General features: G+C 42.8%; 1 protein-coding gene across 2 annotated transcripts; it reads right to left on the minus strand.

The window, feature by feature from the left end:
- Nucleotides 1-495: 495 nt before the first annotated feature.
- On the minus strand, nucleotides 496-14,861 carry bod1l1 (biorientation of chromosomes in cell division 1-like 1). 2 transcript variants are annotated; one of them, XM_084352973.1, is made up of 30 exons: nucleotides 14,623-14,861; nucleotides 13,372-13,496; nucleotides 13,068-13,258; nucleotides 12,437-12,925; nucleotides 12,117-12,266; nucleotides 11,823-11,983; nucleotides 11,627-11,723; nucleotides 11,387-11,513; nucleotides 11,234-11,291; nucleotides 9,317-11,138; nucleotides 9,150-9,226; nucleotides 8,501-8,630; nucleotides 8,269-8,382; nucleotides 8,138-8,181; nucleotides 7,984-8,035; nucleotides 7,780-7,844; nucleotides 7,575-7,656; nucleotides 7,410-7,468; nucleotides 7,239-7,314; nucleotides 7,043-7,089; nucleotides 6,728-6,884; nucleotides 6,421-6,506; nucleotides 5,962-6,088; nucleotides 5,521-5,573; nucleotides 5,348-5,426; nucleotides 5,111-5,184; nucleotides 4,367-4,472; nucleotides 4,018-4,153; nucleotides 3,515-3,586; nucleotides 496-2,263 (listed from the first exon to the last, which is right to left on the minus strand). In XM_084352973.1, the coding sequence occupies exons 1-30, from the start codon at nucleotides 14,737-14,739 to the stop codon at nucleotides 2,131-2,133; spliced, it is 5,106 nt and encodes a 1,701-aa protein (XP_084209099.1). In that variant the 5' UTR covers nucleotides 14,740-14,861; the 3' UTR covers nucleotides 496-2,130. The 2 variants fall into 2 exon arrangements, with proteins under 2 accessions (XP_084209099.1, XP_084209098.1); XM_084352972.1 differs by having other exon boundaries at nucleotides 7,984-8,038.
- Between the last annotated feature and the right edge of the window lie 766 nt (nucleotides 14,862-15,627).

Here is a 15,627-nt window from a genome sequence, read left to right on the forward strand (position 1 = left end):
CGAACGACTATAATAAAAATGACGTCTCAAGTGGCTCCAGTGGCATCGGTGAGTGAAAGGAGCGCTGTTCGTCTGCCAGGCCTGGTCGGCTGAATGAAAGCTGATCCAAAACCTTTAAATTGGAGCTGTCGGGCTAATATTTTAAGGCTTGGATTGCAGCACCAGGAAATACCTGAGAGGTACACCTTTAAGGAATCAAATTTAGCAATCCGCAGGAATGGTTGGAAACTTCGTCGAGAGAGCTCGGGCTTTCCGTAACCTCCCTCCGTGCAGTTTGGATCCAGTAAGTTCAGGTGCAGCGATTAAAGCCTCCTAACGTGTTAATGATGGTGGAATATTTCATTCTGAGTTTGTCAGTTTTATCCCCCATTAGCAGGCAGGAATGTCCTCTCCTCTTCTCCGCTCACAGGTGGTTGGTTAACGTCTCAGGCTATTTACACATTTACAGACAGCACATCCATTTAGGAAACACACAAGATAACGCTGGAGACATAATAGGGGTCAATTAATAAAAAGATCTGTATTTTCTGCAAACAAAAAACAGAGGCAGCACAACTCAGCTGTTTCTTTTCAGATGCTGTAAAGTGGTTTGTTTTTTTTAAAAGTGAAAATTAGTAAAATGTGAGTCTCAAAATGAAAAACATGAGGTGTAAATTCAAAATGAATTTGTTTTTAGTGGTAAGAACCTGAACTGATGTATATCTGCTTGAAACAATTAAGAAAAGGAAACAACATTCAGCATTTTTTACATTTATGAAACAAAAACTTTACATTTACAGGAAAGAAGGACATGTAACACTGTTGTATAGAGAGCTGCAGGAATTAATCATTTTTAGGAGTTACACTTCTGGTTCCCTCTTCCCAGACTCAGTGGATCTTTGAATGGATATTCTGTCGAACACCTGAAATAAAATCATTGTTTAACACCCTTTAAAAAGGTAGGGAAGGCGAGTCTGGAGTGAGAGAGAGTTGATCGAGTTGGTATTCGGCCGTAAATTCAAACCCAAAGCGTCAGTATTTATAACCTGGGAGAGACTCAACAAACAATCATCTTTCTCCAGAATCACCTTCCCTACCTTTAAGAGATTTTCATGTTCAAACACAAAATATGTCAGTAAATACCCCACGATTGAATCAAAAAGCATTACCTTGCAGCTGCTAACAAGTGGCTAAATGAGACTTCTGGCGAATGCATTTATGTTTTAAAAGTGGATAATCTTGCTGAACGAAACATCCAAGTACCGCACACTTGTGTTTGCCACAGAGATTATTTTCTTTCTCCAAAATCCAATGGAAAAATCCTGCAGGCTTTTTGTCGAGGGAACCAAGGTGATGCAAACTTCCAGGTCAACCTACAAAAATCCTCCCTCCCTGCAGCGCTCTAGTGTTATACAGTTAACTCCAAAACAATACTAATAACTAGATTACCTCTATTTAGACAGTAAGACACATTTTGTTTGTGTTGTTCGTGGACTGTTGTGTTTATCCTGTGTTTGACTAATACTGCTGTTACTTCAATCAAAAAATACCCAAAAACTTCCTTTACCCTCTGAATATTTATAAAAACAAACTTAAAAAACAGTGAAAAACTCCTCCTGTCATTCACAGAATGAATACAAATTCACAATGAACACTTCACAGTGCTTTTCTATGTACAAGAGTTTGGATTCACAAATCACCAGATTATCATTTATAGGTGTAACAGTTTGTCCGTGGAGGTGAAACAGTCTCCGGCCTAGTTTGCATTCATCCTCTTTATCTCGACGCACGACTCGTCTGCGCTTTAAGGCCTCTGATTGGCCTGAAACACTCTGGTTCGCTGGGCATTAGTGAACAAACGGAGGAATGATGAAGTCTGATCCAAACCATATGGGCGTAGCGCGGTAGAAAGTATTCTGGGGTTGGGGGGGGGATTCCTACACAGATCCTCAGGTTTACACTCAACTATCAGAGCTAAGTGTTTAATACTATCCAGAGCTTTTTTAATATCTACAGTCAGTGCAGCAGAAACAGCTTCACATGCTGACTGACCGAAGAGCCTCTCTGACCCCCGACAACAGGACTGACTTGGACACGGAGTGCAGAGAAAAACACTGCTGGGGCAAACCGGTCCACCGGCCGCCAGAGGTTTCAGCGTTTGGCTCTCTTGGAAGGGGGCTCCTCCGATTTCTGTCCTCCCCGCGTTCGCACCGCAGGGGGGCTGGCCTCCCGTTTACGGCCCCCCTTCGCCGCCGCTGCTGCTGCTGCCTGGCCCCTCGTCCCGCTGCAGGAGGGAAACAAGGAGCGAGTGTCAGTGCGTTTGTCTAAAGTGTCGTGTTTGGTCAAAATGTGTCTCTGTTAATTCAAGAGTTATTCATGAGAAGTGTTGCAATAACCAGCCCTCATTTATTACATGTAAGTGCACAGAGTGGAGCCTGGAGTGAGCGCGGTCCCTCTTGAATAGAGAAAAGATGGATTTCTAAAAGACTCCCTGAAGATGTTTGTAATGTTAATGTTGGACCTCGAGTTCAAAAATAAAATAAAGGAACATTTATGTCAGAAATCTGCTCCAGTTACGAAGTGGCAGAATTAGAAGAAGTAAATCCTCAGAAAAACAAGAGAGAAAGCCTGAATACATCTTATCACACATATGATTAGAAAACATCTGCCGACGGTTGGAATGGAAATAATCATTAATCATAAAATATAAAGAAGTGAGTTGGCAGGTGGGTGAAGATATCAGAACAATGATATTCAACATTTAACCAGTGATGTGTTAAATAAAAAGGACATTTTTGTAAATTGTATTCAAAAGTTGTATAATTATAAGTTTTGTATTTATGTATTATTTTGCAAAATGTGAAAGGAAAAGAATACAGAAATAAATATGTAAATAAATTATTTTAAAAAATGAAGAAAATAATAAATACGATGAAAAATTAGATGGTAAGTAAAAAAAAGGGGGATTAATACAAAGGTAAATAAATATAGAAATAAATTAAAACTGAATTATCACTTTGTCACATTTAAAATAATAAACATTATTCATAATGTTTATTTTGATGCATTAAATGGCATATTAATAAATAAATATATATATTTACATGCATGTATAAACTGTGTATTATGTATGGGTCGACAAATTATTAGCCTATTGCTGATATTAAACACTTTTTTGATTATCAGAATCAGTATTTTTATTTGCTGATAAAATAAATAGATTATTTTATATGTATATATTTTTATATATATGATAAAATGTTCTGCTTTGGCTTCTGATCAAATCAAATTATTCCCAGGTTGTTGTTTTTTTTATTAACAGTGATCTTGTACCTGTAGTGCACGAACAGGTTAGGCCACTCGAAAGGATTTCTTGTTTTTATTTTTGGGGTTAAAACCTCAAAAACATTTTGAAATTCCGGGAAAGCGTTTGGTAAAATGTCCTCTTTCACAGAGCAGCGGCCCAGCAGTCAGTTTTGGTCGGATTCCCCTTTAAGCTCGTCGCTGCTGCTGAACCTCAATGAGACAAACTCACCGTGTGCCAGCTGCGGTCTCCTCTTTACCGTTCTGTCGACTTGCCCGGGTGGATGGTTTACTTGGCTTGTTTCTGAGGAGCAATAAAAACAAATATGAAACAACAGTTGTTGCTTTAGTGCTAAATCTTCCCCAGCTTTCGTTTAATAGGATGTGACAGCGACGAGGCCCGCTGGAGTGCAAACATGCAGCGACAAACATCACTGACAGGGTCTCAGACCTGTGACTGCACTGATGAGTTCGCTGCAACATGAATTATTGTCTGAATTCATCTGCAGCGTTCTGGTGACATGTTTTTAAGATTTAGGTGATCTAATTAAACTCTAATTACTCGCTTTACTGCAGGTTTTTACCGCAAATGTTGTTAATAAATAACAAATTTCCAATAAAGTTTGAATTATGGGTCTTACTGGAGTGATGACGCGTCCACCACTACATCATTACATTTTACGACATATTATTGTTGTTGTCTGGTTCTTTTGTGTCCACGAGCTGTTAGACTACCTTTCAGCCTCCAGGCGAGCTGCTGAACGCGTGGTCGCTCTGGTTGCAGTTCCTTTTTCCTCCCCATCTCTCTCAGCATCATCCTCCTCCTCCTCTTCGTCATTCTGCTCACTTTCTTTTTCTTCGGCCTTTTTGTCTTTGGGAGAAATGAAAAAAGGTCACGGACACAGAGAACGTGATAACTAAACTATCAGTTTGTATCCCTTTTCATGTGCACTCCTTCTGATAACTAATGTTAATATTTTTCCACTTCCGTCCACTGAGCCTCCCCTGAAGCTGTTTGGATCCACGCTGGGACGGCCCACCTCCGATGTGGAAAGCCTCTTCTTTAGATCAAGCATTTCCTCACCTGCGTCCTCTGTGGCTGCTGCTGCTGCTGCCTTTGGTGGTCGTCCCCGCCGACCGGCTCTCTTTGGAGTCGTCTCTTGGTCCTCTTGGGTTTGCTCCTCCTCAACCTGGAGACACATGAACAAATAGTTAAAACCCTTCATCTTCTGATATTTCAAACAAGAATTCTCAAGATCCGTAACATCTTACAATGTTAAATAAAGTCAGGAAATATTCCTGGATCTGTCCCGTTATGCAGATCCGCACTAAAAGTTAATGGGGTCCATTCTGGGCCAAGATCCAACCTCCATCCAAGTTTCATGGACATTTGTTCAATAGTTTTTGTGTAATCCTGCTGACAAACACTGACGGACACGTGCCAAAATATAACCTCCCCCATTCAAAAGGAAAGACTTAGGTTAAACCTGCACCGCTGGAGTTTTACATATAAATGAGGTATAGTCAGAGGAGTAGTATTTATAGTATTTAACAGTACTACAGAGTTTTTTAAATCTCGAGTCTGTGGCGTCTTTGCCACGCTGGCTCTGCTACAGCAGATAGAGGTGGTGCAGAGCCTTTGGGGTCATAAGTGCCTCAGCAGTGTTTGTGTAGTTACTCTCTCTGCCACAAGAGGGAGACAAAAGTTCTGCACTGCAGGTATAAACATGTTCAAGTCCTCACAGACAATAGAGACTACAGGAAGAGTGACTGATGCACATACAGCTGTTACAACATACAGAACGACTAATAACACAAACCAACACACCTCATCTGTTTTTTTCTCGCTGCAGATGTCCTCTTTGACTTCTTCCTCTGCCTGACTCACTGAAGGGGAACACCCTGGAAACAAAGATAAATGTGCAGAGAGACTATAATGATCAAAGCAACCACACTGTGTGATGGTTGTAAGTTGTGTGTTTTGGACACAGTATGGAATAACATTTGCTGTAGTTGTTCTATAAATTATAATTTCACTGGAGGAAAAGCGTGTGTGTGTTCTTACCACCATCCTTTTCAGGCTGTTGCTCACTTTCCTCCTGTCGACTGTCGGCCGTCTCTGCTTCCTCTTCAGTCTGGGTTTCCTGCAGAATTATAATTTGAATACACATGAAGACACATAACCAGAGAAGTGAATACAGGTTTAAAGTTTTAATCCACCAAGACGACAGATCTCACCTCCACAGATTCCTCCGTCTCCTCTGACCTCTTCCTCTTCACTGCTGGTGTACCTGGTATGAAATGTTAAATGTATCCCATCATCTTTTTTACACTTAACTCGTAGGAAAAGCTACAAGCCTTCACTCATGTCAACTATAATTTCCATATTACTCATTCCTACCATTTTACAGCTTGTTGACAGCAAAATAAATACTGGTTTAACTCACAACTTTGCACTTTGAAGAGCACAAACTAGCCGTTGAGGTTTGGCTCACTTATTCTTTCAGTGTGTAATGCTCTGGCAGACATGTAGCCACACCTCTCCATACAGTCCAACTAACTTTATTCACCGTTTACAGAGTGCTTAATCCAGGAAATCACACACAGTTCCTTCCATCAGTTAAACAACAATACAAGGAGAGTTCATATATTTGACCTGAATAATAAAAACAGACATACGTGTGTCGCTGGTCTCTTTGGAGTCGGAGCTTCCTGCAGCTTCAGTGTCTTCTGGAACAGGAGACGGCAGACTCACTTGACTTCCTCGCCGTCCAGTTTTCTTTGGCACACTTTCCTCCTCAGTTGTCTACAGATTGAAAGAAATGTTGTGAACACACTATGAAAGATGAGGTACAGTGAAATGCCCTGTGTAGCGACTAATGTTTTACATTTGACAGCTAACTCACAATGTTGCATGCACGGAAATGTGGACAGTCCTTGTAATATTCAATGTGTGTATTATCAAACGTGTATACATCACGCATCACATAACATTATTGGTCACTCAAATTTCCTTTTGAAAGAAATCCTGTCAAACTCATTTGATGAACTAAAGTTGGAGGTTTCATGGAAAACATGAAATTTTTTGGGCGACCCAAAACTTTTGAGCGGTAACGTTCATGTTGCATGTTAACGTACCTCGTCACTCTCAGCTGGTTTTCTTGGTGAAGTTTTATCAGCGTTCTCCTCGTCTTTATTCTCATCCTTCTTCTGATCATCTGAGGCTAAAATAAGAGGAACATCACAGAAAAGTCAAAACACAACACCCATCAACCTACTTGATTAGAGACAGCAGGACAATACTACAACCATGATTAAAGTACACTTAAATATTCCTGAATATAAAGCACATAATGTGTTTCAGGCCTAAATAATCTTCCATCTCTACAATTCAAACCCCAACGAATCACAATCGTTTTTAGACCGTAACAATAAACAATCTAACCGGCAGCGGCTCCTTTGGCTGCAGCTCCCGATCGTCTCCCTCCGCGACTCGGAGTCTCCTCCAGTTTCTCGGGTTCCTTCTCCGCCTCCTCGCTGGTTCTGGATGATCGACCCCTGCGTGGTGTTCTGACTGCCACAGCCTTCTCCTGATCCGTTTCCTGAAGAAAAAAACAGTCAAAATCATGAGCAAACACACGCAGATGTCAAATCAAAACATTTACCTGCAAATGTTTGTTTTTGTTGCTTCTCCACTGTTTGTTTGTGAACTTTTGCAAAGATATGATTTTACTTTGAAAGAGGTGGAGGTTGTATTTACCTCAGCTGACGGTTGCTCTTTGCTTTCCATTTCATCCTTCTCGTCACCTGATCAGGACCAAAAACATAAATTCACACATTATTTTGTGAAAGTCAAAACTCATTCCAAAGACAGTAAAGTGGCTCGGAGGAGCTCATCAGTGCAATCAGAATTTTTCAAAATTCAGATCAATTTCTTATCATTTCAGCTACGATACCTGATTCTTTCACTGCTGCGACTTTGTGAGTGGACAGCTTTCGTTTACGTCTCCCTCTTCCCTCCATCTTCTCTTCCTACACGACAGAGAGTGTCAGCACAGAGAGCAGGCAGCGCTGTGTCAACCTGCATTTACTGCATATGTGATATCAAACAAACCGTCTGCCGTTACCTTTTCTGACATGTCCGACCCCTTCTCATCGTCCTGGCTGTCTGTGCTGGAGACGTTACCTGGAAAATACAGAACAAAGAGCGATGACTGAGAAGGAGTGGAGGAAAAGAAAAGACACGAGATGAAATCAGTAATAATCAGCGTTTTAAAAGTCACACGACTCACTGATTTGTTTGACAAGTTTGAACTGACTGTCAGGTCCACTTTCTCTCGTCTCCTCAGTTTTCTCCGGGACTTCGTGTTCCACCTAAAGATAATTTATGAAAAAGATACACAGATCAACGAAAGGAATAATAATAACAATAAGATGTTACCGGTCGTTTACATCTAAACAAAGTGTAAGTGAGCGTGACTGATGTTAAACACTCACAGTTTGTGGATCAGTCTTCTCTGCTGCTACGTTTTCTTTTTCCATCGTCTTACTCTCTGCTTCACCTGGGGTCAAAAACAGGCACTGTTTAAATGTGTAATCCGACTTTACAGCTTTTTATGAATTTACTTAAATATCCATCAGATACAATAACAGTATTTAGAAAGATTTTAATGTCCAAGCCGGATAAGAGACAAGACTCACTATTATCTACTTCCATCTTGGCCTGGTTGTCCTCAGCCACCTCTTCCTCTGTCTGTTGTTTAAGAAAGATGACTTTGGATTTTAGTCTCACGTGAAAGCTTAAAGATGGTAAAACATTTAAATTGTGTAAACCAGCACATGAATGGTTCCTCACCTTGGGGCTCGACTTTGTGTCTTCAACATCTGGCTCAGTTTGTTCTGCAGTAACAATAATTTGCTACGGTCAATAATTAGCCCAAGAAAAAACATCTTGTTCTTTTAGTTTGAGTGTTTTCAAGCTCTCACCTTGTTCACTGGACATTTCTGAGACTTGTTCAGTGGCATCAGAAACAGCTGAGGCTGCACTTCCCTCTGTGGCTCCTCTGACCTCTTCTGGTTCACACACAACTGCATCAGCAGCTGAAATATTGTAGAGAAAAAAAACCTCCATCAAGATCACAAAATAAAATAGTTGCACTGATAAAAAAAACAAGAAATACATTCTGAATTTAAGTTAAAATAGGAGATAGAAGAAAACCTTCTTCAGTAGTTCCTGCTGCTGGCGCTGCCGTTATTTCATTAGGCTTCGTTTCAGGAGCGACTTCTGTACCTTTGGCTTCATCTTCATTTAAAGGAGCCTGACATTCATTTGATGCAGTGTCATCCTCCTGTGTGGAGACAGAGGAGTGATTTTCATCATGATCCATCATTACTCATGGGAAAGTTATCGAACCCGCCCTGTTTCGCAATGTTAAAGAAAGTGAGAACAAAATTCCTACATCCGTCCCTTTATCTGGATCTGCACAAGAGTTAATAAAATGATTAAAATGCCAGTAAAGATTTACATCTTTGATCCAAACGAAGCTTAAAGAAAGTAGTGAAAAAGGCTAAATAAAAGGCAATGGATGGATGTCTTTGTGGGTGAACAGGACAAAGGTCCAGAGAGTAGGATTAAGTGGCATCTCGCAGCGAGGCTGCAGAACTGAAAAGCCTTCGTCTCAACGTCCTCTGACCACGAAAAACATGACAGACGGCCTCTAGAACCAGTGGTTGTCCATTCTGGGCTACTGTGAAACATGGCAGAGCAACAACAACTGCTCCCGCCCCGTCCATACTAACACTGTATTCCATATCTGCACCTAATCCTTCACACTGGACCTTTAATTTGATAAATGTGTATTCTTTACCTGCGAAGCCGAGAGCCGAGATTCAGAAATTTCCACCCTCACAACGTCCGTTTCCTTCTCTGAAGTGTCAGACACATCTATAAAAGAGATACATATTTACATTTAGAGAGACGTTCTGACATGTTCAGTAGCCAACAATGCACTTTGCCATCAGTTTTTTCATTTACCTGTAGCGTTTGGTTTTTCAGCAGCAAGCTCAACAGTTTCCTGAGATGTAACTGGTGACGGCTCAGTGGCCGTGAACTCAGCTTCAGCAGCTGTTTGTACGTCCATCGGAGGATGTTGCTCGTCTTGTTCAGCTGTAGCGGTTTCCATTGGTTGTGGCGCAGTCTGAATCACCTCAGTTTCTTCCCTAGTATCTTGGCAAATTAAGCTGGAGGACACTGTACTGTCAGGATCCATGGAGAGCAGAGTCAGAGCCGCTTCTTTCATCTTCATATCAGCGTCCTGCAGAGTCATCTCAACCATCTTGTCCTCTTGACTGCCATCAGGAGGAAGCCTCGCCTCTGCTGAGGTGCAGACGTCCATGAGAGTCAGCAGAGCGTCAGCCTCGGCTGGCACAGATGGGATCTCACTTAGCCGTGACTCCGTCTCACCCTCAGGTGGCTCGGGGGTGATGTCGCTTAAAGCGTCGCAGGTGTCGTCTGAGAAGGAGGTGGTGACGGTGGTGGTGACGGGATCGGAGTCGGTGCTTGTGTCCTGGAAAAGAGAGCGTTTCTTCGGCAGCTCCTCTGCATCGAGACTCAGCGAGGAAACTGAAGACTTTGAAGATTTATCAGACTTTTCCAGTTTGTCTTCTTTAGGTGCTTTCTTCTCTTCTTGACTATCATCTCTCTTGTCCGATACTTTCTCCTTCTTCTCCAGTTTTTTCTTTGCACTCTTGTTCTCTGATTTCTCAACGAGAGGCTCCTCTGAGACTTTACGTTGTTCCTTTGCATTTCCTTCTTTTTTCTTCTCCTTCGTTGTCTCAGGTTTGCTGACGGATACACCTCCTGTGCTTTTGACCTCTGAACTCTGAACTTTATCCGTCTTTGATAGCAAAGTCTTTGTTTCCTCTTTCGATTTCGTTTTAGATTTTTCCACTTTTCTTTCTGTTGGCTTGACCCTTTTTGGATCTTTGTCAGTTTCAGAGCTGGACTTTATTGATTTCTGGCCGTCTTGATCTGTTTTGGTCTTTTCCTTCTCACTGTCTTTGCTATCCATTTTAGATTTGGGTTTGTCTCCTGGCCTGTCCTCTGTGTGGCTCCTGGACCTCTTCAGGACTTCCTTGGAGTGTTTATCTTTCTTCTTGCTGCTGTCTGTCCCGGGCTCCATGTCAGACCGATCCTCAGAGGAGCCGGCAGAATCGGGACGAAGCAGCTGTTTGAAATCACTTTTAGCTGAACTTTTCTCTCCTTTGACCTTTTCCTTTTCTTTGCCCTTCTCCTTATCTTTCTCCTTCTCCCTAATTTTGTCCTTCTCTGCTTTGACAGCCTCCAGAGATGGCGCTTTCGCCTTCTTGACAGCAGCATCTTTAGGACCCTCATCTGCCACCGCCTCTGACACAGACGGCTTTCCTTCTCTTGTGGTTTTCTTCTCGCTTTTAATCTTAGGCTTCTTCTCTTCAGAGGACACTTTACCAGCAGCACCTTCCTTCTGCTGAGATTCGTCTGCCTGATGTTCAGATTTTTTCTCTTGCTTTTGTTTGAGTTTGGCGTGTTCATCTGACAAGCTGCGCTCTTTCTCTTTGCGTTCTTTAGAGTGAAGCTCTTTACGGGACAACCTATCAAATTTCCCAACTGAACGTTGTTTGAGAGCCTCTTGGGAACCTTGTTCCAACTCCAGGAAGAAGGAGTGTGCTCTGCCTTTGTCGCACAGCTTTTTGGCTTCACTGGAATCTTCTGAGACGCTGCCACTCATCCTCCTGTGCCTCTCGTCGGACGATGTAGATTCTGACAGATTTCTGATTAGTTTCGGCTGTGGAGTCCTTGAAGATGTAGATTTTACCTCCTAATTATGAAACAACAAAACACAAAAATGCTTCTTACATCTCAACGATCAAAGGTCAAACATGTTACCTATGATGAAATCTGTTTTACACTTACCGCTTTCTTGGATCCTTCTGCATCTCCTTTCTTTTTGCTCGAAACATCTCCGTCTTTCCTGAGGGATGAGATAGATGAATGCATTTAGTTTTAGCTCGGTGTGACTGTAAACATCTGATGGTTTTGTTTAGCAGCATCTGTTCGGTTCTCTACCTTGAGTCTAGCTTCCTCTTCCTGTTGAGAGCCATTTTCTTCTCCAGAACTTTCCTTTCCTTGCGAGCCTCTTTTGCTCTGGGGCCCTCCAGCCCAGCAGAGTCCCCACTCCTTTGCTTTTTGTGGTCTGTGTAGGGAAAAAAGCTTGGTAAACGGTTACAGTTACAAGTTAAGGGACAAGTTAAGAGTTTTAAGATGGGAACAATGAGGACAGGCAGCATGACAGAAAGACAAAAACACCTTGTTCTTCGGCCTGCGCTGCTTTCTGTTTACGTTTTTCTTCCATTCGCTCTCTGTTCTGTTGTCTCTTGAGCAGCCTTTCCTCTTTGTCCTTTGCCTGTAAAAACACAGTTGAGGACAGAAAGAGAGAGCAATGACGAGACAAAACAAGGACCATAAAAACTTGTGGTTTTAAAGTTCATGCTGTACAACTTACCGCAGATCTCCGACGCTCCTCCACTGTGACTTCATCATCCGAGTCGCTGTAGTAACGGGAGTAGAGGAAGGGCTTGTGAACGTAGGCCTTGCGACGAGGTTTACGATCTTCCTCTCCCGCGTCGCCGCTGCCTTGTGTCTTTTCTGCTTCTTCACCTTGATCTGGTGAAAGAAAAACACACAAAAGGTCCAACACCGTGAGGTGAGCTCAAAACTATCTATCTGTGGTAGGAGGCATCAGATTGAATACAGTGAACTGCTTAAAATGTGTCAGACAGGAATAAAAAGTTGAGACCATCTGGTGGAAGCTCCCCCTCCTCAGAGGATTCAGACAGCTGCTCCTCATCTTCACTTTCTTCCTCGAATGACGACAGGTCGCTGGTGTGGACAGAGCTCACCGTGATGTCGCTCAGGCCGTCCAGGTCCGAGTCCTCCAAAAAGTATTCTGTGGGGAAAAAAACACACCAATATTTAATATCTACACGATCTACCACAAACATCTAACATGTCCCGACGTCCATGTCTACCACAAGAAAATGCACATCTGAACATCTTGTGTGTGCAGGTTACACTTCTCTCAGACTAAAAACACATTCAGAGTGTACAACAGCTCACCTTCCTTTATCCTCTCTCTGGCTTTCTGCTTGGCCTGACTTGTAGACTTCAGCTGCTCGTCATCTTGCTTCTCCTCTGTGGGTTTTCCGGTCGCTTTGGTGGCGCCTTTATCTTTCTCCTCCTCTGTCAGCTCCTGACCTCTCGACTCCTCCTCTTCCATCTTTACCTCCTCTATCAACCCCTCTTTCCCCAGATCCACCTGCTCCTGAGTGTCCTCTGTCTTCACCTCTAACGCCTGGACCTCTGAAGCCAGCTCCTCCGCCTCGTCCGGTGTCCTCCCGTCATAGTGGCCGTCTCCTTCCTCATCAATGCTCATGTCCTGCTCGCCCTCCTCCACCAGCTGCATGAACTCATCTGAGGCTTGGCCTTTACGTCCTTTATCTGTGGCTGAGCTGGCCCTGACGCTGGCCTCCTGGTTGAGAGATGTTATGGTGTCCAGAATGGACATGGCGTCGCTGGCTGAGGTGGTGGCTGGAGCAGAAGATGGGGCTGCAAAAATGTAGTAGAGTGTAAGTAGAGTGTTATTTGTTGTTTGGCTACATCTGTGTTGTTTTTGTATACTGGTTGTGTGGTTAATTGTACGGGAATGTTCCTCATTGTCTCATGAAAGAAAGATACTAAATGTGGAAACCTTGTTCAAAAACGCTGTTGTCTGGTTTGATCTCCATTAAAGGCGGCGGGGCCGGTGGCTCCTCAGAGCAGCTGCCAGGCGACAGAAACTCACGGACCACCCTCTCCACCTGTGGCCTGAAGATATGGTTGATTTTGGGATCCACCACCTGGGCCACGATTCTGTCCACTCCCTGCTCCAGCATCCCAGATCTAGGAAGAACAGTTCGATTTAACTTCTTGCACATAAAATTTGCTATTAAACGTCACAACGCAGAGATGAAGAACAGGAGGTGGAAATGAGGCGTCGCTTCATTCTCACTTACTGCAGCACGAGTTGTCTGATGTTGTTTCTCAGCTGGTTCTTGTTCAAGTGAGGGCTCCATGTGTGGTTGGAGAGGTGATTAGAGACAAAGTTGTCCACTCTTTGTTTCAGGTTCAAGTAAGCTGGCTGCAAGAGAAAAAGCAAGAATATGATCCCAGATAATCCCATCATGCATAGCCCATAAGTGTAAAACATGAATTATTGAATAACAATACTGCAAACAACAAACTACCCCGCTGGGCGACCGGTCGGTGGCCTGTATCCTGTGCAGCCAGCAGACTTTATCACTCAGTGTGTTAAGCGTATCTGGTGTTGTTATTGGGGCTTGGTACTCTCAATCTCAGAGTGTGGAGATGATGATATATCCGCCCTGACCTGTCGTCCTGGTTCCTCCTTGCCGTAGAGTGTTTGTTGAACCTCATCAATCTCTAGTTGTGACAGCTGTTTCCGATTGCAGATGTTGGAACACTGAGCTAGAAGCTGTTTCTTTGTTAGTCTAGATGTTGGGTTTTCGAAGTAGCCAAAGGTCCCACACCCTCTCACTGACACCTGACGCAGACCTTGTTGACCCCGGCGTCGTCCAAGCCACTTTGACTCTCCTGTTTTCTTCACTTATAACTGAGTGAAGGACCTTGCCTAAGGACAGCCATGCCCTGACCAGGATTCGGACCCCTGATTTCCTGTACTAAAGCACAGCTGTCTTACCCACTGAGCTATCCATTTAAGTATAAATATACACATGCATAAATACAAATTATTTGCAATGGATCCTCAAATGTGGTTGTAAAAAAAGATATGAACTCAATGAAGGCAGGATACTTTATAGTTTTGCAATCAACGTAAATGTCAATAAGGACACCAGTGCACTGAAACAGTGAAGTTTATATGATACTGATAAATCAGTGAAAGGCCAATATCTGCTGTTGAAATAATACATTGGTCAGAAGGAATATATTGGTTTATTTGGAAATTTTTAAATTATCACAGGTCAATAACACAGCTGTCCTGACTCAATAACGGCTCCTACAAGTGACCTGTCCATCTTTACCATGTCTCCAAGTTGAAGTCCACCTGAGCACCTGAGTCAACGTTACAGGATGTGTTTATAATGTGATGCAGCAAAACAGACACATGATTTAAATGTTCCTTAAAATAGACTCACCCAGAAATGTTTCACTATCATTTAAACAACATACTAAAAGTCGCTAAACAGTCGAAACCTCGACATTATGAAGACGTTTTGAGCCGTTACCTTTGTATCGACGTCTGCCAGGCAGTCCCTCCTGAACTGGTCGAAGAGTCCCTGTGTTTTCAGATGACTGACGATCATTGAGACCAGCTGCGGGTCTCCGGGAGGTAAACCGGCCATGTCGGGGTGGAGTTAGCGTAAACTTTGATTCGGCTGATTAAAATAGCTAATACTGACAACACTTCAGGTAGAAACCGCCTTGAACGCGGAGGGTTTCTGTTATGGTTTATGAAGTTCCAGGCGGGTTTGACCCGGAAGTACAGTTCGTCCTGTGGAAAAAACTGTCCGGTGAACCGGAAGAGCTTTGAAAGCGAGAGCTTGGATACCAAAGTAAGAGTCGAGTATAACTGTTAATAAATACAATGTGCAGAATCTGCTGCTGAGTATTGAAGGATAAATGGTTAAAACGCTTACAGAACTCTTGTCTGTGAACAATAGAGTGGTGTAGTCTGTAGTGCTAACATCCGGAAATCAGTTAGCATTCTTGCACATCCGGTTACGTTTCATAGTTGTTTTTTTGGTTAAATATCTGAAATAAGGTCTGTTGTTACCACGGGCTTAAGATATTTAAACGTTTTGTTCTACGACATAAAATAATAATTAAATGTGCCGCAATTTAATCACAAATCGCTCACGTGTCTTTTACAAGGCGGCTATTACAAGTGGCTAAAGTAGACTGCTTCAGTGAAGTTAGTTTTAAGTTGGATATTCGACAGACATTCGCGAGCCGCTTACACATTTCAAGTGCACCGGTATTACAGACTTTACAGTAAACACACGGAGAAGACGGCTACAGCGTGTGCCGACTTCCTGTGTGAGCGGCTTGCGAATGTCTGTCGAATATCCAACTTAAAACTAACTTCACTGATGTAATGAGACTACAGACGTTGTCACGGACATTAAACGTCAACACACCGAATACTGGCATATTTTGACACCATATCTGCACGTCAGTTACAGCATATAAAATGTACTTGAGGTAGACAGCAATGATTTCTTTTAAACAGA

Source organism: Pagrus pagrus (assembly GCF_965226575.1).
Source record: "Pagrus pagrus genome assembly, chromosome: 5".
In the NCBI taxonomy this organism is placed as follows: domain Eukaryota; kingdom Metazoa; phylum Chordata; class Actinopteri; order Spariformes; family Sparidae; genus Pagrus; species Pagrus pagrus.